We start from the raw sequence: 24,082 nt of genomic DNA on the forward strand, positions 1-24,082 counted from the left end.
GTTTACATCTATTTTGCAGTGCTTATACTTTCACTTTTATACAATGTCCTTTATACATATATAACCAAGATAGGTCGTAGCCTAGAGCCCACTAAGTGTCTACTACAGAGGCTACAACATATAAGAGATTACTACAGAGTGCCTCATTGGTTGTATGGTAAGTAGAAAAATGAACCACCCTGATCACTGTTATCCATCTGAGTCTTCAAGCTTGAGCTTTCTCATGTACTAGGTCAAAGCCTCGATCTTCTTCAGCTGCAACATATCCATATGCTTTCTGAAGTAATGAACAAATTGAATATCCTCCTTATAGATCTATAGGACACCCTCACGAATCAAAGTCATAAATCTATCTTTAGATAACTCCATAACAACAGAGACCTGTGACATGATAAAGAAATGTTTGAGTTTATTGTTAAACTCAGTAAGCCTCCTCTTCTAGTTTTGAAAGACCTCTCCATTTCTTTCCTTCCACAAAAACCATAACACTTCACAAGATAGGACAAACCAGAACCAGTTCATCTTAAAATCAAATGACTCTACAAAGCTGGCAAGGACCTCACTCCAAGAAAGGCTAGGCTTGTGATTCCAACCAAGAGAAGGACCAAGAAAAATAGACTACACACCCTGGGCATATTCACACTCAAAAAACAAATGCTCAAAGGACTTGCATATCACACACATCACAGTTAACAGACATGAGACCCTTAGCAGACAAAAAGGAGCCAACAACAAGTTTTCTTAGCAGGAGGAGCCATCTAAAACAAGATTTCTTAGGTTCAATGAGAGAATGCCGAAAGAAATAAAAAACAAACTGCCATCTAGACTTAGGCCATTCACAACCCCAACCTTGATTGACTCTAGAGAAGATGGAGTCATCCTCTTTTAACATCATATAAATCTTCTTAGTAGAGATTTCCAAAAATGGGGAGCCATCCAGCCACTTAAGCCGCTTCAAGAAAGAGTAAGTATCCAGGATCTTACTAGGAAAGAAACACCTTGTAGCCTTACCAATGAGAGAATAAGTTTTCTTTTGTGAAGCCGGAATCTCATATTTAGATTTGATCTCAATCCAAGAGCCAAGCCAGTTATCAATCAGTACATTACTAATCAGGGATATACCTTTCTCATTCCATATCTGAGCAGAACAACTTTGAGTCAAAGCAAGGGGTTTGTTGTTGAGATTCACACCCCACCAAATAGATCTATCCACAACAACATATGTCAGAGAACTTCCTATTGCATCCTTAGAAGGTAGTAACCTCCTTACCTATGACCATGCCTTCCAAAGTGATGCAAAAACACTAGAACCAAACACTTTCATGCTATTGTCCCTAAGTACAATAGCACATAAGGGGATATTCCTCCATGTTTTGCCTTTCTTAACAACCGACCATTCAATATTGTTTCTTATTAGCACCTTCCAAGGTTCATTGCCATATAGGGCTTTTACAATCCATTTGGATGCTAGGGCAATCCCATGAGCCCGAATATCCTTGATACCCAGACCCCCATGTTTTTAGGTCTGCAACACTAATACCAATTCACACAGTGTCTCTTCTTGTGCCACATCCCATCAGACCAAAGGAAGTCCCTCATAATCTTTTCAAGTTTATTAGTCTGATCGTTCACAAACACCCATGCAGAGGCACAACAAATATGATGGGAAGATAAAACCTTTTGAACAATCTGCACTCTGCCAGCCAGATAAAGCATGTGGGTCTGCCATTTAAAGTGTTTCTTTTCAATTTTAGCATACAACCATTGCCACATATCTTGACTAGCCGGATTAATGGCAAAGGGAATACCAAAGTACCTTACAATATGGTTTGGTCCTGCCCATTGCCATCCTTTACCTGTGATCCAATTTGGGGGATTGTTGGACCATCCAAGGATAGTGGATTTGTGAGGGGCTATTTTCGCTCCAGAAGCCAAGTAGAAGAATTGAAGTCTTTTCATGGCGTTATCAAAATTATCCTCAGACAGAGTTAGGAATAAGGCAATATCATCAACAAATTGAGCATTAATCTGAATATCATCATTCGGAAGAGTAAGCCCTTTGATAGAGGGTCCAAGTTTCGGGGCCCTTAGAATGTAATAGAGAGCATCTGCAGCAATGACAAATAGGGCTAGGGCAATAGGGCACCCTTGCCTTATAGATCTCCTTAATGGGATGGCTTTAGACCTATCGCCATTAATCTCAACAACTGTGGAAGAGTCTTTAAAAAGAATATCTATCCATTTACAAAAATATGGGGGGAAACCAAATGCTTGAAGCATTCCCTTGACAAATGGCCATTCTATTCTATCATATGCTTTCTTAAAGTCCAGTAACACCATTGCAACTTCTTGATTATCAGCTTTTGCCCAATGCATAGCCTCCCAACTGGTGACCAGATTTTCCAGAATGTATCTACCTTTTATAAATCCAGTCTGTGTGGCAGAAATGAACTTGTCTAGAAGTCCAGCAATTCTCCTTACTAGTACTTCTGCAATGTTTTTATATGAGGTATTCAGTAAGGTGATAGGTCTCCAATTTTTAACTAGTGTCTTATCACCACCTTTTGGAAGCAGCTTGATAACACCCTTATTTATAATAGCTCCAAGGGACCTCTGTGGAAAAACATCCTCGTATAGACTCAAAAGTAACTTATCCATTCTATGTGCTTCTTGTAAAACTCAACAGGTAAACCATCTAATCATGGAGATTTACCATTAGCTAGTGAATTGAGTGAGCTTTTGATTTCCTCCAAAGAGATCTTATGGCTCAGAGCCTTGGCATCTTCGCTAGATATTTTCTTAGGGATTAGCCCTACACATTTCTCTAAAGCCTTCTGATTACCATCCCCATGCTTAGATGAGAAGAGACTGCTATAAAAACTGAAAAAAGCCTCTTTGATAGCTACCGGATCATTAGTGATATCATTATTGACCTGGATATCTTCAATAAGTTCTCTCTTATTCTTGGCTCTGATAAGATTGAAAAAATAACTGGACCCCTTATCTCCCCCTTATCTCCCCCTTTGATCCAGTTCATCCGAGCTCTAACCTTCTGCCCTTTAATCTTGAAATTCTGCAACTTCTTTAAGAGGTTCTTCACTGAAGACAACTCTCCTTCCAACCTAAGATCATTTCCCTTATTCTGTAAATCCTGCTCAATTTCATTAAGCCTGGTCTGAAGAAATGATTCCTCCTTAGCCCTATCTATAGCATTCTTCTTTCCAATAATCTGAAACAATTCCTTCCAGGATGAAGTAAGTTTCTCCCACTGCTCCCTTGGTCTAAGATGGGGTGAACAATATTTAGTCAGTTGAGAGACCATCAAGATAGCATCTGCATTATCCTCATCATTCAGCAGGGAGACATTCAGTTTGAAGACAATAGCACTTTTAGGTCTAACAACCGAGGGATCCAGGTCCAAATCAACAGAGAAAGAGATAGGAGAATGATCTGAGATACTAGCAGGGGAAACACAAATGGGAGCTTGACCCCTCTGAGGGTGGAAAGAGAAGAATGAAACATCAACATAACATCTATCCAATCTACAGTACATTCTTTGTTTACCACTTTGGTTGTTGCACCAAGTAAACCAAATAACACCGGATGATCTTTTCCTTCTCTCCATGGGGTCAATCAAATTAAATCATCTTTTGAATTTGGACCAAAATAATTGTTCATTCCCTTTCCAACAATGTTTAATACCTCCACTTTTGTCATCGCCATTTTCAATCATGTTAAAATCTCCCACAAAATTCCAGTGTGCATTAGGCAATCCAGTTGTTAGCCAATCCCAGAGTCTAGCTCTGTCTCTGTAGTCATTAGCTGCATAGATGTTGCATATGCCAAAAACATAATCTTTCTCCTTAAAGGTAACCCACAAGGCTTTTTGACAGGGGGAGATTCCATTAGAAATGATCTTATCAGCCCACTTGGGGCCAACCATAATGGCAGTGTCACCTTTGCCCCTCTCATGATTGGAATGAAACCCTATGGCTTGCTCCCACAAAAATCTCAACATAGTATAAGCCTAGAACCCCACCACCTTGATCTCCTGAAGACATATGATGTCTTTTTCCTTTATGCCATTACACCATTTTCTGACAACATATTTTCTATCAGACATCTCCAAGCCCCTAACATTCCAACTATGTATGTGCATCATCATAAACATTTATTTGGAGGGTGGTTTCTGATTCTTGTATAATTTATTAAAACATTAAGGAACCTCATTAGCTTTCTTGCTATTCTCATTGGAAAGAGATTGTCTATCAGATGTTTTTCTTTTCTTCCTCATTTTTTAACTAACCACTTCAATGAACTGTTCATTATCACTGGCAAAGGGAACAATATGTTTATCAACTGAGCCGATCACCGTGGAGTTCATGATACCAGGTAAGGGATTACTCACCCTCAAGTTGGATGGGACTAGGGGTGGCAGTTCTGAGACGATCGACCTTCTCCTTAATACTAGCAAGAGCAATTTGTTGGGCATTTAGCCTAGGTTGGAGAGAAGGATTCACAACCCCTCCTTGGTAGGGGAAGGAGGGTCAAAATGTACTGATTGACACCCGCCAAGATTCTTGGAGGGATCATTTATGCCTGAGGCTTGAACAACCTCATACTCATCCTCAAATAAGGGATTTGAGAGGCTAACAAATCTATTGCCATTACTATCGCCAATAGGGCATTCTAAGCCAGATTTAACAGTCTCTTGGCCTAAATCCATATGAGTATCCACGACCACAGAGACCCCCTCTTTCGAGGAGGAAGAAACATTTGGCGTTCTGCTATTCTCACTCCTCAGCTTAGTGTTATCATCAATATTGAAGTTAGCATTAGGAGATTTTTTCAAAGAAGGGCAATCTTTTCTTACATGTCCATTATTCTTACAGAAAAAACAAGCCCCCAAATTCCCTAGCAAGGACACTTCCCAATTATAATTATCCCCTTCAATTTCTATAGAAATTATGTTGGGAAACACAATTTCGAGGTCTAGAGCAACAAGTGCCTGAGCATTCAAATGGGGGAGAGTAGTTCTCGAACCCTCGATTTGCAGGACGGAGCCCAGGGGCTTCAAAATATGAGAGATAAAGGGCCAAATTTTGGCTGCAAATTTTCAATTTCAACCCAGTTAGGGGAGGAACGAGTAATGACCTACTCTGCATTCCCTTTGGGGGACCAAGGGAAAGCCCTAAACAGAGAACGCCCGACATTCCAAAAGTTCTTTTTTAAAACTCTATCTTGCATATTATGAGATTCAAAGAAAATTACAAACAATCCCTTCTGAATCATTCTGCAAAAGTTAACATGAACCCCTAGTTTTTTAGCCACACATTAGCAATCTAGTCATGAAAAAACTTCCTCGATGGTAACGACTCTATCCATGCAAACAAAGAAAACTGCAATATTTCTTAACCGAGCTTGCTCGGCTCTAATAGCTTTAACCATATCCTCATTAGGCGACAGGGAGAGGGTTTTCAATCCGAGAGGATGAGACTTACCATTTCCTCCTCCTCCGGGGTCGTTCGCCGCTCTATCATCCTCGAGTTCACGTCTATCTCCATTGGCTGCGAATCCTCGCACGGTGGTCTCTGTGTCCATGCACTCGGGCCTGCAAAAGGATCCATTAAAACAAGCAGAAGGCAGACAAATGGTGGTCGAATCCTCTAAGACCACTGCCTTGTACGAGAGTTTTTCATGCTCTTTCTTCTGCGGAATGTTGAACTCATCACCCAAATCTCCTTCATTATTAATGATACCATTCTCATCATTCTTCCGAGAGGGATCTTCATTGCACATACTCCCCATCAAACTCGCACGAGTGACTTCAATGCAGGGACACAAACGAGCCTAAATCTAGAGGCAGTTTGGCACAAGGGAAAACAAAGCCGAAAGGAAAAGAAAATAACGAAAGCACAACCAAAACAAACAAGAGGCAAAAAAAAAAAGAGAAACATGAGGAAGAGGACACACATCACACGAAAGGACACCACAATGACCTCACAGGCAGGCGCCAACAGACTGATTCGAAATCTGAGGAAGGTGACAGGGCATCCTCCCTGGATCCATATAGGTTGCAGAGCGCCTCCAAAATCCTAGAGTAAATTTTCAAGAATATCTAAATATTGCTATTACTTTCATTTGTGAACACAACGTAAGAGTATATTGAGGGAATCATCTACCTCAAATCCACACTGTAACACATATGGAAACATTCACAATACTTAGAAAAACCTAAACAAGAGATGAGACAATTAGAATAGTACACATAAGATTTTTAACACTTAATGTCTCAAATCATAAGATTAAGATACATGTCATAATCTTTGTAATTCCATCTCACCTTGTATATATAATTAAGGGTTTCCTTTTGTATTCTAATTCATTGTAAGTAATCTATCGTTTGCCTTTTTTGATGGAATAGCATTATTCTCTCATGTTTAATCTATCATGTGCTTTAATTGAAGGTCATAGATCTTGGGTGGCTACATCTTCTGCCACAGTTACATGATATAAAACACTCTATACCAACTCTTACATAACTCTGACAAAAATTTTAAATCTCTTGTTTGAAATGTCACTAGTTTGTCTTGCCAAACTATCCATAAAATACAAAAAAGAAGTAATATTTTGGAATAACATAATAACAATAAATAAAGGGGAGCACCAAATACAGACAACAAGCATTAATGCCGAAATCCCCACCTTGAAATCCTCCAACAGCTTCTACTAAGAAAATACAGTTGGATACAAATGCCTTTCAGTGAGAATCACTTAGAGAGTCTCCCAAGAACTGAAACTAAACCAATTTGACCCCGAATTTGAGATCAGCCCAACATAAAATAAAAACAATTGGTTAACCACTTTCTGCAAGAGTTTGGCTCACAAAGGTTTGTATTAGAGCAATTGAATCTTTTCTTAAAATGTACGTGTAGGTCAGCCTGAGGTAAAACAAAAAATGATTGATTGGAGTATGTTCGAGCAATCTAGTCTTTTCTCAAAATGTAAGTATATGTACTATGTAGTGTTAAGCCTAGATCTATTAGAAAATCCAATGTGCTTGAATGACTTTAGTCAGATAGATCTTAAACAGCCTAGATAAACATAATTTATGTTCACAGATGAATTGGGCTTGCTTTGAACAGTTATAGTGTGGCACTTATGGCAAACCGAATTCATATAAAACTGTGCTTTCCAACTTTGAGGTAAAACTGCATAACTGAGTTCATAAGCTGGGGTTTTCCACCTAGGGAACTCAGCTTACAACACTTAATTGCATGTTAAACAAGGAGTAGCAGACAACCCACAAAGCTTTATAAACTCTTGGTAATCATAATTGAGCGGCTGCATATTAAAAGAGCAGTAGCTTAAAACACAAGAACTGGAATTTACAGGCATTCAGATTTTTTATGCAACTCAAAATAGGTAATGATAGCAAATTAATTTTCCATCACAAAAGATGACAAAATGGAATGTACAGCAGAACTTATTAGATTATATGAGACTTGAGTTGCCCATTATATCCAATTGACAGCATTCTATCCTTGCTGTCTGCAGATGTATCATCTGAGGTCATGCCTAACTCCATAGGAATTTGTATTTATAAAACTGGAGAAAAAAAGAAAAACCCTTCACTGTCTTATTCATTAAACCTGCAAGTGGAGATTTGAAAAGAACAATTAAGAGAATGTATATATATTTATCCAAAATATCCCAGTTATTTCATGATAACTTGCTTGCACAAAAATAAGATTTTCATGAATATCTACTGCTTGCTGAAAAGTAGGTTTGCATAGTTGCTGCACCCAGACAATGTAATGATTTCTAACATACGGATGTTGGAATCAATCATGAAGTTCCAAACTTCTGAACAATCCTCTCATCTGTTTTTCTTAAGCCATTCTATAATGCCTTTCTCAGCCTCAGACAAATCCCCCTTCCTGTTTCTAAGGGTTCCTTCAACAAATTCAAAGTATTCTTTGTAGTTACGCTTATAGTAATCATCTAGCCTCTGCAATATGTCACAGAATGCAGGTCAGATGTAAGAGGAGATTCCATAACAGTCACCTTCCTCTGCCTCCACTTTCACTTTATCTCAAAGAGATAGGCGCACACAAACACGAGAAAAATGAAAAAAACAGATTGAATTTCTCACCTCCTTGTCATATTTAGCCTTGTTGGCTTTGGACCTCTCTAAAAGCTCTGTTGTACATGCAAATTCAATGTCAGCCATTTCATTTTATTTTTTCAAAATTATAAAACATTGAAAAACATATATTCATGGATTTGGAGGCTAGCCAACCCATCTTGCTGTTGTGAAGAAAATGTCCAACATATATTCAAGCTAAGAATTCCCATGCTAATCCACTTGTATACCTTTTGGCTTGTGTAGATAGGCACATTGACATTCATGCGAATTGGAGTTGGAGACCAGGAAGAGGCTTCACAAAGGCCAACACAATGGGTGGAAGTACACTGGAGTTAATTCTTATTGGGTCATATTTGAACTGGGTTAGACACATCTACCTTCATGTCTACAGAGGTAGGGGTAAGTTTAATGGGACCGAAGATGGCAAACACAATGGGTGCAAGAGCATTGGAGTTAACATCTCTAGGTCGTGATAGATCCACGTATGCACATACCATCATAATGGGTGAAAAGCCTTTAAAATTGACACCTCTTCGACCTAGAGAAGACACCATCTACATTTATAGGTTTAGAGGTAGAAGGAGATCCACAGATGGAAATCACAATAAGTGCAAGAACATGGGAACTGATCTCTTGGCCATATTAGACCTAGTATGAAAGCCTAGTATAATGAGATAGGGGCAGGGAAAGGTCTTAAGGAGTGGACAAAGTATGGAAGCAGGGACAATTCTAAGAGTTGAAAACTTTTTAACAATCATAGAATGGTTGGATTAATTTTGAGGAAATAAGTAGACTTTGGTCTTAAGAAATGCATGTTGTGGCCAATGCAGTGATATTATGTATATCTTAGATGATAAGTTGAATTGTGCAAAAGCTGATCATTAGCAAGTTTGATTTCTTGAAAAATTTGTCAAAAACTTAGCAAGAAAACAGACCATAAAAATACCTTCCTTGCAAGAACACTGAAACTAATAGCCCTAGGTTTATATGAATCTATGCTGCAAATCGCCATTCAAAACTAAACCTTCCAATAATCTTTACTTTCCTCAAGGTCATTTAGGCCTGATATTCCCCTTTCAGAGTATGTACACAGAATCAATGCTCGTACTGTGTCATATGGTTAACATTTAAAATAGGTCCATGTAATTCAAAACCATGACCACATATTAACAAACCCCCACCTATTCGCTACGCAGTAAACCGAATTGCCCTTGTGCTAAACACAATTCGCTGCAACCCCTTCATCATTTAAAGGAAACAAATAAAATAAAACGAATAACACAAACAATCATCCAGACTATAAAAGCAACAGTTCGTGTTCAAATTATGCACCCTAGCATGTAGAAGTAATGTACTTTTTTCTGTGGGTATTTGAAGAAAAAAGACATAATGTATAAGGAACTTACTCTCTATAAGCTCATTTCCTCTGGTGTTCACTGTTTCAGCTGTAGCGATGCCGGGGAAGAAAGCCAAGCTTAGTAGCAGTGCAGGAAATGTGGATGATAATAGAACATGTCTCCTCCCAAGGTTATTTAGGCATGGGGATGAGGATTTGAGAGCATAACTAATTTGTGGGCTTCCTGCTATTACAGTCGGGTTATAATATCCAGTGGTTCTGTGGTTGATTTGGTTGATTCGAATAATGGGTGTGGAGGGCGTGAGAATAATTGAAGCAGCCATAGTGTGAAAAGGGAGTAAATATCTAAGATCTCATTGTTAATATCATGGGGACTGAAACGAGACAAGTCTTTCGGGGTATATCCGAGAGTGAATGATGACCTCTAGAGGTCTTAAAACGGAGAAGGCAAGGAGCAGTCCTAATTTAAATCTCTCCATTGGTCTAACTGGGAAACGACCATCCAGCGCTTTCGTGAGTAATGAGTTTTAGTAGGGGAAGAGTCATCATAGTTAACTTCTCTTCTCGAACAGTATAATGGATTTCAAAGAATTTTTTTGGTTATCTTTGTATGTGACTTTTAGGTAATATCCAGATACGCTTGAGTATACGTAAGGGTCAAAACGTACACATTTCAAGGTGTTGTTTGATGCCTATTTAAAGATGTCTCAATAACTGTGCACTTAAAATTGCCAATATTTATGCACAAATGATCCAATAGATGTGTATAAATGCCCCAAGTAGTAGTGCACAAATGGGTCAATTATGGAGCAAAAATGCTAAAAAGTGAGCAACTATTGGTACATGTGAAATTTATTAATGGGATATAAATTATCAATTTTTCGGTTTCTTTAAAGTTAGTAACACAATGGTTGGGTTCACAAGGAGTGCACAGTTATTTGACTTGCACGACTATTGGTGCTCTTCCCATAGCTATGTTAAATTTAATAATTTTTATTGATAGATACTTGAAAAGGAGAAAATAATCTTCTTAAAATATTTAATTTAATCAATCAATTAATTTAATGATAAATTATTAGTGTTGTTAATATTTTGAGGTTGTGTATGTAAATAGATAATATAAGTGAATGCACTTTATGAAATATGAATTAATGTGTAAACTTTAATCAAGGTTTAGGTATGATTCTTAATTTCACTAGCACACCTTTGACTTGAAAAATGTAGCCATGATGAAGTCCTTAAATCTCTAGTTCTTATAATAAATGTTATCATGTACCGAAACTCAAAAAATGGAAGGCTTGGTGGTTGAAAACTATTATTAGAGCTTCTTATGTTGGGAACGAGAAGCCCACTAGCTTCCAAATTTGTGCCTTAGTGAAGCATTGTCGATAGAAAACTATTTTGAAAAATGTTAGAAGACACACCAAGTACTGGATGTGAAGAATGCATAAATGGCTAATAATGTGTAGTACAATGATGCCAAGTGCTTTAAACTTGATATAATTGCTAAAGTACAATGGATGGAGAAACCTAGTGTAAGGACTAGGCTTTGGTATTTGCTAATACAAGAACTGATGTAATCAAAATGATTTACACAAAAATAAAACTACGATAGAGGTGTGATTGTTAAGTGGTCCTTTTTGATGTGATAGTGGATAGTAGTGGATCATGACTGATTGATTTTTGCCAATGATAAATGACCTTAGGATTGAGGTCCTTTATGCATGTGCTATAGGCATAGTTTGAACTTTTTGGCATAGGAGTTATCAAATAACAACTAATTGGAACTAAGCTGGCTTAAAATCAACATTGATTTTAAAATTGGATAAAGTGGGTCAAAGCCACACTTGTGGCCTTGAATTGGATCAAGCTTGCAAGTGTAATCTTGAATTGGTAGAAGAAACAAAGATATTTGGTGATGTTCAAAGCATAAGTAAGATGATGTTTCTAAATGCCAATCTAATTCAAGAATTGATCAGTATCAAATTGATCACAATCTTGTTCTTAAGCCATGCACCTAGGATAACTACATAAAGTGGTGTCAAAAAGGGAAAAGCGAAAGGGACCTTTTGGTGATCTGATTTGTAGGCCCTGAATCCCTAATTACTAATAATCTCCCATGTGCCAAAGGTGTCAAACCTAGGAAGATTACAACAAACCTATATTTAGGTTGGGGATCTAAAAGACAATTATTGAGGTGGATAAGACCTCATTTTTTGGCTCTACAAAACCAAGGGGTTTTCTCTAAGGTACTATGATAGATATTACTATAGGAGAACAACATTCATCTTGACACAAACCATACTCCTCACATAGTGCACCTCGATATCAGTTGTTACTTCGTGTGTGTATGTTGGTTTGGGAGATTCAACGTTAAGTAACTTCTTGAAATAGATGATCTATCATATAACAGTCAATGAATGCATTTTATAATAATGCCTTTTGATGTTATGAACATGTAGACATTGTAGTTGAAAAATACTAAATTTATAGGACCAAAAAGATGTTTTTGTTGGTCTATTTTGAGTGTGTTGAGGATGATGGGGATAGAAAACTAGTACCCAACTAACGTCTTTATCCATTTGAGTAATATAGCTTTTGAATTTAATCAAACATGCAATAACTAAGACCAAGGTGACATCTTAATCAATAAACCACAAATGATTGTGCCTTTTAGAATGCACAAGCAAGCTATGCTCTATACATACATTCAAAAAAATTGATAGTTGCAAAACATTGAGTCTATTTAGTAATTAATGAGCATTCCCGTACTTTTCCTTTATTGTGTTGAACAAATACCTTACAAAAGGCTTTATATGGATTTTATAGTCTTCTAGTTGGCCAACTAAATAGTACACATCCATAAATGCACACCATAGACATGCAAACATTTAGCAAAGGTTGATTTTTCCATTAACAAATATTCAATAGAGGTAGACCAATGAGAGTGTCAAATGGATCGGATTTTTGTGTTTAAGTCATGCAACTGGGATAAAGTTACAAATATTATTACAATTTGGGATAAATACAAATCATTACAATATCAAAATTCTAATATCCAAATTTGGAATTATGAAAACTCCACCTTTTCTATATGATTCTTCTCTCCACGATATTTCTGATCTCCAATCCACAATCTTATCCTCTCCCTCCTATCAAAAATGAAGTCCAAAAGTCAATATACCCTCAACAAGAAGGCATACAAGTTGTCATTAGGTCGCGGTATAGGAGGAAACCCTATTCATGACCACATCCAATATCATGCAAGTGTGCGTCCTCTATAAATCTAATTTGACCACAAAGAGGCATGAAATAACAATATTATAACCCCTACTATTCTTAAGCATTGATGATTCATGGGTTGAAAATGCACACAAAGTTGATTACAATGGAGTCTTAGAGGTGGTGATCTAATGGAAGGGAGTTTTTAAACAATAAATGAGGTATTAGAACTATTTTTTCTCTTAGATCCATGCTAAAAATGTGCTCAATACCTTTTCATTGCATCCTTGAGTTGATGTCTAGTAGTTATAGGCATAAATGATATTACAAAGTGGTAGGTGGAAGAGCTCATGAATTGTAGGGCTTCCAATAGCTTATCAACTAAGTATTAGGCCATTGACTAATACCCTAACCATTAGTCCTGGGATATGGTCACTAAATTTATTGATATCATAACAATTACAATAGGGCATCAAGCCTAGGTCTACCATGTGCTGCATACTAAGCAACCTAAGAAGAAGATCATGATGCGTTAAAAAGACAATCCCTTGTCCAACATCGACCATTGATAATCCATCACAATGCTTGCTAATGACGAAGGGGAAGATAAAATATTGTCTAAGGATAAGTCCACTACCATCATCAAGAGATGAATGCAAGGTGATGTCAACATAGAGGGGAATTGGTCGGTATGGATGACATCATCATGATGTTAGTAGAGAAAAGGTGAAGCTTTGGACTTTTGAGAATGGAAGGGAAGTTATTGAGGCAAGGGAAAGCCCAAAAGTATAAAGGACTTAGAAGAATTTAAAAAGGAATAAGGAATTTTTTTTGGATTAAGGATCAAAGATATCTCTCAAAATCTATTAATATAAATAGGAGGGAAAAGTCAATAGCCCAAAAGCCCAACTAGGAACACTTAGGGATTTTAACAACTTTAGCATTGGGATCAGGGAATCAAAATGCTCAACAAAGGTAGAATATTGGGAGAAACCCAAATGGCCTAATAACCCGATAACTTAATACTTAGCTACTTTGATTCTTCAAACTTTCAGAAATCAAGGTTTAACAAATGATCGTTCAACAAGGGAAACACTAATGGCTCAATGGGTCAAAACTCAACACTTAGACACATTTTCAAGGAAATAAGGTGAATGTCGATGCCAAGAGAAAAAGAATGATGGTACAAAGAACATGTTTGCATATTAAATTTATGATTCTAACTAGTAAGTAGTACAACTCTTGCCTCTTCTTAGATAAAGTTGAAAGGTCAAACCACAAACATTCACTAGATGCCAATCAGAACCCTCAATTAGAAGTCTTGATTGCATAAAAATTGTTATTATATTCAAACAATGCTCATGAGTAGTAGATAATTTTCCTAACGGTCCACAAACTGGCCCACATGTACCCCTTAATTAGAAGTCTTGGGTCCTAAAAGGTGACATCCCATTTGTCATTATATTCACAAGTTCAAAGCCCACAGGAGTAAGGTATATGCATCTCGTGCAGTTAGTGCCTCTTGCAAGGAGTACATAGTAATCCCATATTACTTAAGCCATCTATAGACCCATATACAAACATCATAAGCTACAAAAGATTCTTGTGTGGATAAACCATCTATAGACCCATATAGAAACTACAAAAGATCCTTGCGTGGATTATTTCCATGCGGACCCCAAAACTGGCCCACGCGGGTTGCTACCAAATTGACTCGTCTTGTGTGTTGAAGCGGTCAATCCGCGTCTAGGAGGAAGATGGGACAGCCCCTCATGTCATTATAGTTTTGCTGTATGGCCTAACCTTGTCGATCTGCTCTGAAACAAATTCCCCTGCCTTTTCCCTGTCCCATTCATTTCCATGGCGTCCTCTTCAAATGTTAGCGAAAATCAGAGTGCGTCTCAAAATGCTTTTCAGGAAATTGGATTTACGTCTGGATCTTACCCAGCAATGACAAATAGAGTTCCCTGTGATGTATTTATTAATCATCGTGGACCTGATGTTAAACACAAACTTGCAAGCAACATCTACTATGCTCTTGATGCCATTGGATTACGCCCTTTTCTTGATGTAGAAGTGCTTGAACCAGGCGTTGTCATACCATCAGCAATACAAGAGGCTATGAGTAGTGCTTCTCTTCATATTGCTATTTTGTCCCACAACTATGCCCAGTCATCCTGGTGTTTGGACGAGCTAACATTTATGCTCAGAACGGGCACCAAAATCATTCCTATTTTCTATCATGTGGAGCCTTCCGATGCTCGATGGGTTATTCAAGGCAAAGGAATCTATGCAGATGCATTTTCTGAGCATGAAACGAAGGGAAGATTTGGTTCTGAGAAGATTGAGGAATGGAAAACGGCGCTTCATGACATTTCGTTTCTCTCCGGCCATGTTGTTAATGATGACATGTGGGTATCAATCAAATGCCATTTTTGCCCTGTTTTTTACTTCTTTACTTCTTTCAGATTATGAATTGTCTCATTTGGAAAGATGTATTGCTGCTGACTGATCTGTTTTCCATTTTGGTTTTTGTTTCCTTGCAAATGTTTAGTGCTGAAGGGAGGCTGCTGAAAAGTATTTGCAACGAGGCACTGCAGACCAGGGATGGATTTCCAGTGAAAATAGCCAGATTTCTAATCAGAACGGATGAACACATGTCTCGTCTGCTGGCTGACACAGATGAAGAATCTGAAAATTCTGAGCAGGACGTTGAAGAGTCTGCGAGTGAATGCTCAGATGAAATTATTTCATCAATGGTTGAAAAAGTTGAAGGCTCTGTAAGTAAGTGCTTAAACAGGGTTGAAGTGTCTGTGAATGTGTGCTTGGATAGGGTTGAAGGTTCCGTAACTAAATGCGTAGATAGGGTTGAAGGGTCTGTGAATGAGTACTTAGATAAGGTTGAACAATCTGGAGATGAGCCCATCGATGAACTGATTGAAAGGGGTTTGAAGAGGGCATTCAGATGGTTCACCGAAGATTAGTCTCGGCCACTTATTAACAAGGGCTGTATTGCAGTGTAGTTCTTATAAAAATTGGGGGCTGAGTTTATGGATGAATTTATCCAAGGGAGAGGGGGTTTGAAGAGGGCATTCAGATGGTTCATTGAAAATTAGTCTCGGCCACTTACTAACAAGGGCTGCATTGCAGTGTAGTTTCCTGCCAAATAATTTTGGTGTTGCTTGATCTTGTATTGCAGTTTAGTAAATTATTTAAGGGCTTGATCATTAAATGTGTGAATGTACGGAATAGCTAGGCTATGTAATAACTGCATCATTCAAAGGTCAAATACATGAACTGTAAAGGCTCAAATTTCCAAATGTTATAGAGCTTTCCACTAAAATTTATTTTACCTTGAGTGTGATTGAGAAGTGTTCTAAATTTATCAATAAATCTTAAATTATTTAATTGTATAAGATTTTTAGGTAAAGTGAAAAAAAAATCGTTTCAAATTTTGAAAATGTAATAAGCAACAAGAGAAGTTTGCGAGGAAGAAAATTTGTACTATGATACACCATTTTCTCAAGAGAGGGGAGAGATACAAAGAGACAAGGAGAGAGAGAGAGAGAGAGAGAGAGAGATGATGAGAGAGAGGGAGAGAGAGAGAGAGAGAGAGAGAGAGAGAGAGAGATGGCAAGAGAAAGGGTGAGAGGTAGAGATATAAAGAGATAGATAAAGGGGATAGGGAGGGAGCAAGGTAGGGATACATGGGGATAGATAGAGAAAGGGAAAGATATAGAGGAATAAGAGAAATAGAGAGAGGTAGGTAGAGGAGAGATAGAGAGAGAAGAGGGGTAGCAAGGGAATGAGATGGGTAGAGAGGGAGAGATAGAAGGGGGAGAGAGCTAGAGATAGCTCAATAAATAGAGGGGGAGGGGGACAGATATAAATAGAGGGAGATATAGAGAGGGATAAGGAAAGATATAGGTAGAAAGATGGATAGATAGAGAGATAGAGGTAAATAAATTTATGGATAGAAAGAGATAGAGAGAGAAATAAAGATTGAGTCAGAGAGATGAATGGAGAGTAATACAATGGGATAAGGAGAGAGATAGGGAGATAAAGGTAGAGAGATACAAATAAAAGAGATAAAGAGAGGATCAAGAGGGCGATAGAGGAAGAGAGAAATAGAGATCTATAATAGGAGAGTTAGAGTGAATGTATAGATAATCTTATCCTCTTTCTCTTATAAAAAATGAAGTCCAAAAGTCGATATACCCTCAACAAGAAGGTATACAAGTTGTCATTAGGTCGTGGTGTAGGAGGAAACCCTATTCATGACCACATCCAATATCATGCAAGTGTGCGTCCTTTATAAATCTAATTTGACCGCTAAGAGGCATGAAATAACATTATTATAACCCCTACTATTCTTAAGTATTGATGATTCATGCGTTGAAAATGCACACAAAGTTGATTACAATTGAGTCTTAGAGGTGGTGATCTAATGGAAGGGAGTTTGTAAAAAATAAATGAGGTATTAGAACTCTTTTTTCTCTTAGATCCATGCTAAAAATGTGTTCAATACCTTTTCATTGCATCCTTTAGTTGATATCTAGTAGTTATATGCATAAATGATATTACAAAGTGGTAGGTGGAAGAGCTCATGCATTTTAGGGCTTCCTATAGCTTATCAACTAAGTATTAGCCCATTGATTAATACCCTAACCATTAGTCCTGGGATATGATCACTAAATTTATTGATATCATAACAATATCTTTACAATAGGGCATCAAGCTTGGTCCACCATGTGCTACATACTAAGCAACCTAAGAAGAAGATCATGATGCGTTAACAAGACAATCCCTTGTCCAACATCGACCATTGATAATCCATCACAATGCTTGCTAATGAGGAAGGGGAAGATAAAATACTGTCTAAGGATAAGTCCACTGCCATCGTCAAGAGAAGAATGCAAGGCGATGTCAACATAGAGGGGAATCGGTTGGTATGGATGACCTCATTATGATGTTATTAGAGAAAATGTGAAGCTTTGGACTTTTGAGAATGGAAGGGGAGTTGTGGAGGCAAGGGAAAGCCCAAAAGTATAAAGGACTTAGAAGAATTTAAAAAGGAATAAGGAATTTTTTTTGGATTAAGGATCAAAGATATCTCTCAAAATCTACCAATATAAATAGGAGGGAAAAGTCGATAGCCCAAAAGTCCAACAAGGAACACTTAGGGATTTTAACAACTTTAGCATTGGGATCAAGGAATCAAAATGCTCAACAAAGGTAGAATATTGGGAGAAACCCAAATCGCCTAATAACTCGATAACATAATACTTAGCTACTTTGATTCTTCAAACTATCAGAAATCAAGGTTTAACAAATGATCGTTCAACAAGGGAACCATTGATGGCTCAATGGGTCAAAACTCAACACTTAGACACATTTTCAAGGAAATAAGGTGAATGTCGATGCCAAGAGAAAAATAATGATGGTAGAAAGAACATGTTTGCATATTAAATTTATGATTCTAATCAGTAACTAGTATAACTCGTGCCTCTTCTTAGATAAAGTTGAAAAGTCAAACCATAAACACTCACTAGATGTCAATCGAAACCCTCAATTAGAAGTCTTGATTGCATAAAATTTGTTATTATATTCAAACAATGCTCATGAGTAGTAGATAATTTTCCTAACGGTCCACAAACTGGTCCACATGTACCCCTCAATTAGAAGTCTTGGGTCCTAAAAGGTGACATCCCATTTGTCATTATATTCACAAGTTCAAATCCCACAAGAAGTAAGATATGTACACCTCATTTGTAGTTTGTAGTGCAGTTAAGTGCCTCTCACAAGGAATACAAGATAGTCCCACATTACTCTCTTGGGCCCTAAAAAGTGACATCCCATTTGTCATTATATTCACAAGTTCAAATCCTAGAAAGAAACAAGATATGTACACCTCATTTGTAATTTACAGTGTAGTTAAGTGTCTCTCACAAAGAATACATGATAATCCCATATTACTCTGTAAGCCATCCATCTGCAAACCCATAAACCTATAAAAGATCCTTTCCTTTATAGTGGATCATTTCGACGCGGACCAGAAACTGGCCCACGCGAGTTGCTGCCATTTGAATCAACTTGTGTATTGAAGTCCCAACGTCTACGAGGAAGATGGGACAGCCCCTCATGTCATTATAGTCTTGCTGTATGGCCTAAACTTTTTGACGTGCTCTGAAACCAATTCCCCTGCTTTTTCATTTCCATGGCGTCCTCTTCAAATGTTAATGAAAATCAGAGTGTGTCTCAAAATGCTTTGCAGGAAGTGTGACGTATTTATTAATCATCGTGGACTTGACGTTAAACACAAACTTGCGAGCAATATCTACTTTGCTCTTGATGCCATTGGATTACGCCCTTTTCTTGATGTAGAAGTGCTTGAACCAGGCGTGGCCATACCATCAACAATACAAGAAGCTATGACAAGTGCTTCTCTTCATATTTCTATTTTGTCCCACAACTATGCCCAGTCATCTCGGTGTTTGGACGAGCTATCCTTTATGCTCAGAACGGGCACCAAAACCATTCCTATATTCTATCATGTGGAGCCTTCTGATGCCCAATGGGTTATTCAAGGCAAAGGAATCTATGCAGATGCATTTTCTGAGCATGAAAAGAAGGGAAGATTTGGTTCTGAGAAGATTGAGGAGTGGAAGAGGGCGCTTCATGACATTTCATTTCTCTCCGGCCATGTAGTTAATGACGACATGTGGGTATCCATCAAATGCCATTTTGCCCTGTTTTTAACTTCCTTACTTCTTTCAGATTATGAATTGTCTCATTTGGAAAGATGTATTGCTGCTGACTGATCTGTTTTCCATTTTGGTTTTTTGTTTCCTTGCAAATGTTTAGAGCTGAAGGGAGGCTGCTGAAGAGTATTTGCAACGAGGCACTGCAGACCAGGGATGGATTTCCAGTGAAAATTGCCAGATTTCTAATCAGAACGGATGAACACATGTCTCGTCTGCTAGCTGATACGGATGAAGAATCTGAAAATTCTGAGCAGGATGTTGAAGAGTCTGCGAGTGAATGCTCAGATGACATTCTTTCATCAATGGTTGATAGAGTTAGAGGCTCTGTAAGTGCGTGCTTAAACAGGGTTGAAGTGTCTGTGAATGCGTGCTTAGATAGGGTTGAAGGTTCTGTAGCTAAATGTGTAGATAGGGCTGAAGGGTCTGTGAATGTGTACTTAGATAAGGTTGAACAATCTGGAGATGAGCCCATCGATGAACTAATTGAAAGGGGTATGAAGAGGGCATTCATATGGTTCACCGAAGATTAGCTCGGCATTCATATGGTGTACTTGTATTGTAGCGTATTTCATTAAAATTGGGGGCTGAGTTTATCATGAATTTATCTAAGGGGGGAGGAAGGGAAGGGGTTTGAAGAGGGCATTCAGATGGTTCATTGAAAATTAGTCTTGGCCACTTACTGACAAGGGCTGTATTGCAATGCAATTCCTATCAAATAATTTTGTTGGGGGTTTGATCTTTTATTGCAGTATAGTAAATTATTTAAGGGCTTGATCATGAAATGTGTGGATGTATGGAATAGCTAGCATCATTTAAAGGTCAAATACATGAAAGCAAAAGGTGTTCACTTTCCACTTAAATTTATGTAAGTCTAAGAGTGATTGAGAAGTGTTTTAAAATTATCAATAAATCTTAAATTATTTAATTGTATATGATTTTTAGGGGATGTTTATATATTAATGGTATAAAGTTAAAAAAATTTGTTTCAAAATTTGAAAATGTAATAAGAAACAAGAGAAGTTTGTGAGGAAGATCATAAAGAAATTGTTTGCCATAACCACAATCTCAAAATTTGTATCATTGTACACCATTTTCTCTTGGCCCAACTTCGAAAGACATTGATGTTTAGCTTTCTTCCTAAAAATTTCCTAATGAAGGAGTTCTCAAGGTTTAAAGTAGCTATAAGGAGATATCAAGAGAGGGGAGAGATACAAAGAGACAAGGAGACAAAAAAACAGAGAGAGAGAGATAGAGATAGAGATGGCAAGAGAAAGGGTGAGAGGTAGAAATATAAAGAGATAGACAAAGATAGGGAGGGAGGGAGATAGGGATAGATAGAGAAAAGGAAATATATAGAGGAAGAGGAAGGAGAGAAACGGATAGAGGTAGGTAGAGGAGAGATAGAGAGAGAAGAGGGGGTAGCAAGGGAATGAGATGGGTAGAGAGGGAGAGATAGAGGAAGGGGGAGAGAGCTAGAGATAGCTCAATATATAGAGGGGGAGAGGGAGAGATATAAAAAGAGCGAGACATAGAGAGGGATAAGGAAAGATATAGGTAGCGAGATGGAGAGATAGGGAGATAGAGGTAAATAAAATTATGTATTGGAGCTGAGGAAAAATCAACTCGCTCCCAAAGATCACCTGCATGCAAACCTATCATAGAAGGAGAAAAGCAAAAAAGCTATGGATGCCAGGATTCAGAGACCAGAAAAGAGGAGTCATATTGATTGTGCAAGAAGAATGCAATTCAATAATTACAGTTGTTATGAAAATACAAAGAGAGAATCCTTATAAGAGGATACTCAAAACCCTAAAGGTGAAAACCTTAAAGAATTATAAGATTCCTAAGTTTAACTTAAGCATAGAGTATAATAGACTAATAATTAAATAAATAATTATTAACTAATAAAAGATTACTCTAACACCCCCCCTTAAGATGAACTTAGGGAGTAGCTAAAAAATAACTAAGGACTAAAAAAACCTATTAAAAATGCAGGAAAGCAACAATGGGTCTCAACAACTAGGCCTAATGAGGTACCCAAGTACAATAAAATCCCTGTAAAGTGGAGAAAAAGGAGAAAACCCTATGGGAACAAAACTCCTCTCCAAGAAGAGATTAAAGGTCAAGTGAAGGACTAAGAAGCCTCCAAACAAGAGTGTTCCAGAAGATAGGAACAAAAAAGAAGAGAATGAAGAACACCACTGAAGCATGAAATAGCTGCAAACATTGTCGAAGAGTAACTATTGATCTGAAGAACCTCCACTAAAATGGAATATGACCAGGTAGAGAAGACTATAATCTGCATGAGTGCCCTCAAATGACACTACTTGAATCAAATGGCAAACAAAGGCAAACAACTGAACTCGAAGATACAGATGACATAAAACACCAAACCCTGAAGAGCTGATCGATTGAACCAATAAAGCATTAGAACAACATGACAAACCTCCCCATAATGCTAAAAAGGGAGAGGGATAGGAACACTGAAAAAAATGACCAACAAGAACTGCATGATGAAGAACCAGGAATAGCGAATGTGCAGATAAAGTACATAATGTCATGGAAGGAACACTCACTTGACACACATTATGAGGCTAATGTCGTGGAAGGAACACTCACGTGACAAAGGTAGATGGCAAACAAAGGCAAACATCAACCCCCCAATGACACTTTATAAGTAGTGCATGTACAGTAAAGCACAAGATGTGCAAGATCTCAAGTATCTAATGCATGATGTCACTTTATCTCAGTGCATTTGCATAAATAAAATGCTACAATGATCAGAAGAGACAGAAGACTGGAAATAGAAAGAATAGACAAATACGAGACATCCTACTCAAAGAAAGAGATCCGAGGACCTGAAACATCCAAGATATTCACCAATGTGCTAAAAAGCAAAAAAATTGAATAAAGTATACCTGGAGAAGAATCTAGAAAGAAAACTCATATGAATGGAAAGAACACAAAACACGCTTCCCAATGATATTTTTTTTTTAAAAAGCGGAGTTCAGATGCTCAAGTTATGTCTCCTGGAGTGCAAAAAGGAACCTCTAGCTTTGACAGCAAAAAATGCCATCAAAAAAGAAAAATCAAAATTTCAAACCTCTAGATTTGGATAGAGCTCGAAAATAGATTTCTAACGCCTATTCGTTTTCGAAAAACAGACTCTGTTTGTCCAAGTTATGGCAAAAAAACCATAAGCCTGTTAAAAACCCTTCAGAAAAAAACTGACACCCTTGCTAGTGGCAAGGAGGTGGTGGCTGGGCAGAGGCTGAGCGGTGGCTGGGCTGGGCGAGGAGGGTGGAGTAGAGCAGGCAGCGTCCTGGGAGCGGCTCCCGGGGGTGGTGGCGGCTGGGACCGCCATGGTAGCCGCTGGCGGCACTCAAAGGGCTGGCCCCGACAGTGAACAAACCGCCGGTGGTCAGCGGGGGCGTAACAGCCTAGGCAAGCCATAAAAGTACCTAAAAATATATTTTTTTTCTTCTCGTGTTGATCTGTGTGCCTGAGGCCGTATGACATGGGGCCTAAATTGTTTTTGCCTCCCGAACACCTGACTCCAAAATAAGTCAAATTTTATATCAAATTTCATGGAAATGGCCTCCTGAATCCAACCATGAGGTCCTTTTGGCCCCAAAATGTACCAAAAAATTAGCTACCCCTAGAAATGGAAAAAAACAATTGTATAAACCCCCAAATACACATATTTGAAGAATAAGGCCCAAAACCTCTCATGAAGAGAACAAGGGCATGGAGATCTAGAGCTTTGATACCATATTGGAGTTGAGGAAAAATCAATTTTGTAGCTCCCAAAGATCCCCTAAATGCAAACCTGTCACAGAAAGAGAGAAGCAAAATAGCTATGGAGGTCAAAATTCAGAGATCCAAAAAAGAGGAGTCATATTGATTGTGCAAGAAGAATGCAATTCAATAATTACAGTTGTTATGAAAATACAAAGAGAAAATCCTTATAAGAGGATACTCGAAACCCTAAAGGTGAAAACCCTAAAGAATTATAAGATTCTCAAGTTTAGCTTAAGCATAGAGCATAATAGACTAATAATTAAATAAATAATTATTAGCTAATAAAAGATTACTCTAACATTATGGATAGAAAGAGATAGAGAGAGAAATAAAGATATAGTCAGAAAGATGAATGGAGAGTAATACAATGGGATAAGGAGAGAGATAGGGAGATAAATGTAGAGAGATATAAAGAAAAGAGATAGAGAGATGAGCAAGAGGGGGATAGAGGGAGAGAGAAATAGAGATCTATAATAGGAGAGTTAAGAGTGAAGGTAGAGGTAATAAGAAACAGATAGAGAGTGAGAGGGAGAGATAGAGGGGGCAAGAGTGAGAGAAAGGTGATAGGGGCAGGTAATAAAGAGAAATATTGAGAGGTGGAGAGGGAGAAAGATAGAGACATACATGTAGAGATAGGCTAGGAGAAATAAGGAGTGTGTCAATATGAGTGAGAGAGATAGATATGGAGAGAGGTAGAGGGACACACACACACACACATAATATACATGTATATGTACATATACATATACATATGTATATATATATGTGTGTGTATGTGTATACATACAT

The 24,082-nt window shown here is 37.9% G+C and overlaps 3 protein-coding genes across 3 annotated transcripts; 2 read left to right on the forward strand and 1 right to left on the reverse strand.

Moving 5' to 3' along the window:
• Positions 1–7,679: 7,679 nt before the first annotated feature.
• Positions 7,680–9,940, reverse strand: LOC131036017 (uncharacterized). Its single transcript, XM_057967811.2, has 3 exons — positions 9,556–9,940; positions 8,156–8,202; positions 7,680–8,011 (listed from the first exon to the last, which is right to left on the reverse strand). Exons 1-3 carry the CDS (start codon positions 9,827–9,829, stop codon positions 7,880–7,882), a joined length of 453 nt encoding a protein of 150 aa, XP_057823794.2. The 5' UTR covers positions 9,830–9,940; the 3' UTR covers positions 7,680–7,879.
• Positions 9,941–14,498: 4,558 nt separating this feature from the next.
• On the forward strand, positions 14,499–16,086 carry LOC131035956 (TMV resistance protein N). The gene is made up of 2 exons (XM_057967745.2): positions 14,499–15,139; positions 15,283–16,086. The coding sequence occupies exons 1-2, from the start codon at positions 14,589–14,591 to the stop codon at positions 15,710–15,712; spliced, it is 981 nt and encodes a 326-aa protein (XP_057823728.2). The 5' UTR covers positions 14,499–14,588; the 3' UTR covers positions 15,713–16,086.
• Positions 16,087–18,849: 2,763 nt separating this feature from the next.
• LOC131874498 (toll/interleukin-1 receptor-like protein) lies at positions 18,850–20,373 on the forward strand. The gene is made up of 2 exons (XM_059217903.1): positions 18,850–19,449; positions 19,593–20,373. Exons 1-2 carry the CDS (start codon positions 18,962–18,964, stop codon positions 20,020–20,022), a joined length of 918 nt encoding a protein of 305 aa, XP_059073886.1. The 5' UTR covers positions 18,850–18,961; the 3' UTR covers positions 20,023–20,373.
• The last annotated feature ends 3,709 nt before the right edge of the window (positions 20,374–24,082 follow it).

The sequence above is a fragment of the Cryptomeria japonica genome, chromosome 3, assembly GCF_030272615.1.
Source record: "Cryptomeria japonica chromosome 3, Sugi_1.0, whole genome shotgun sequence".
Lineage (NCBI taxonomy): Eukaryota > Viridiplantae > Streptophyta > Pinopsida > Cupressales > Cupressaceae > Cryptomeria > Cryptomeria japonica.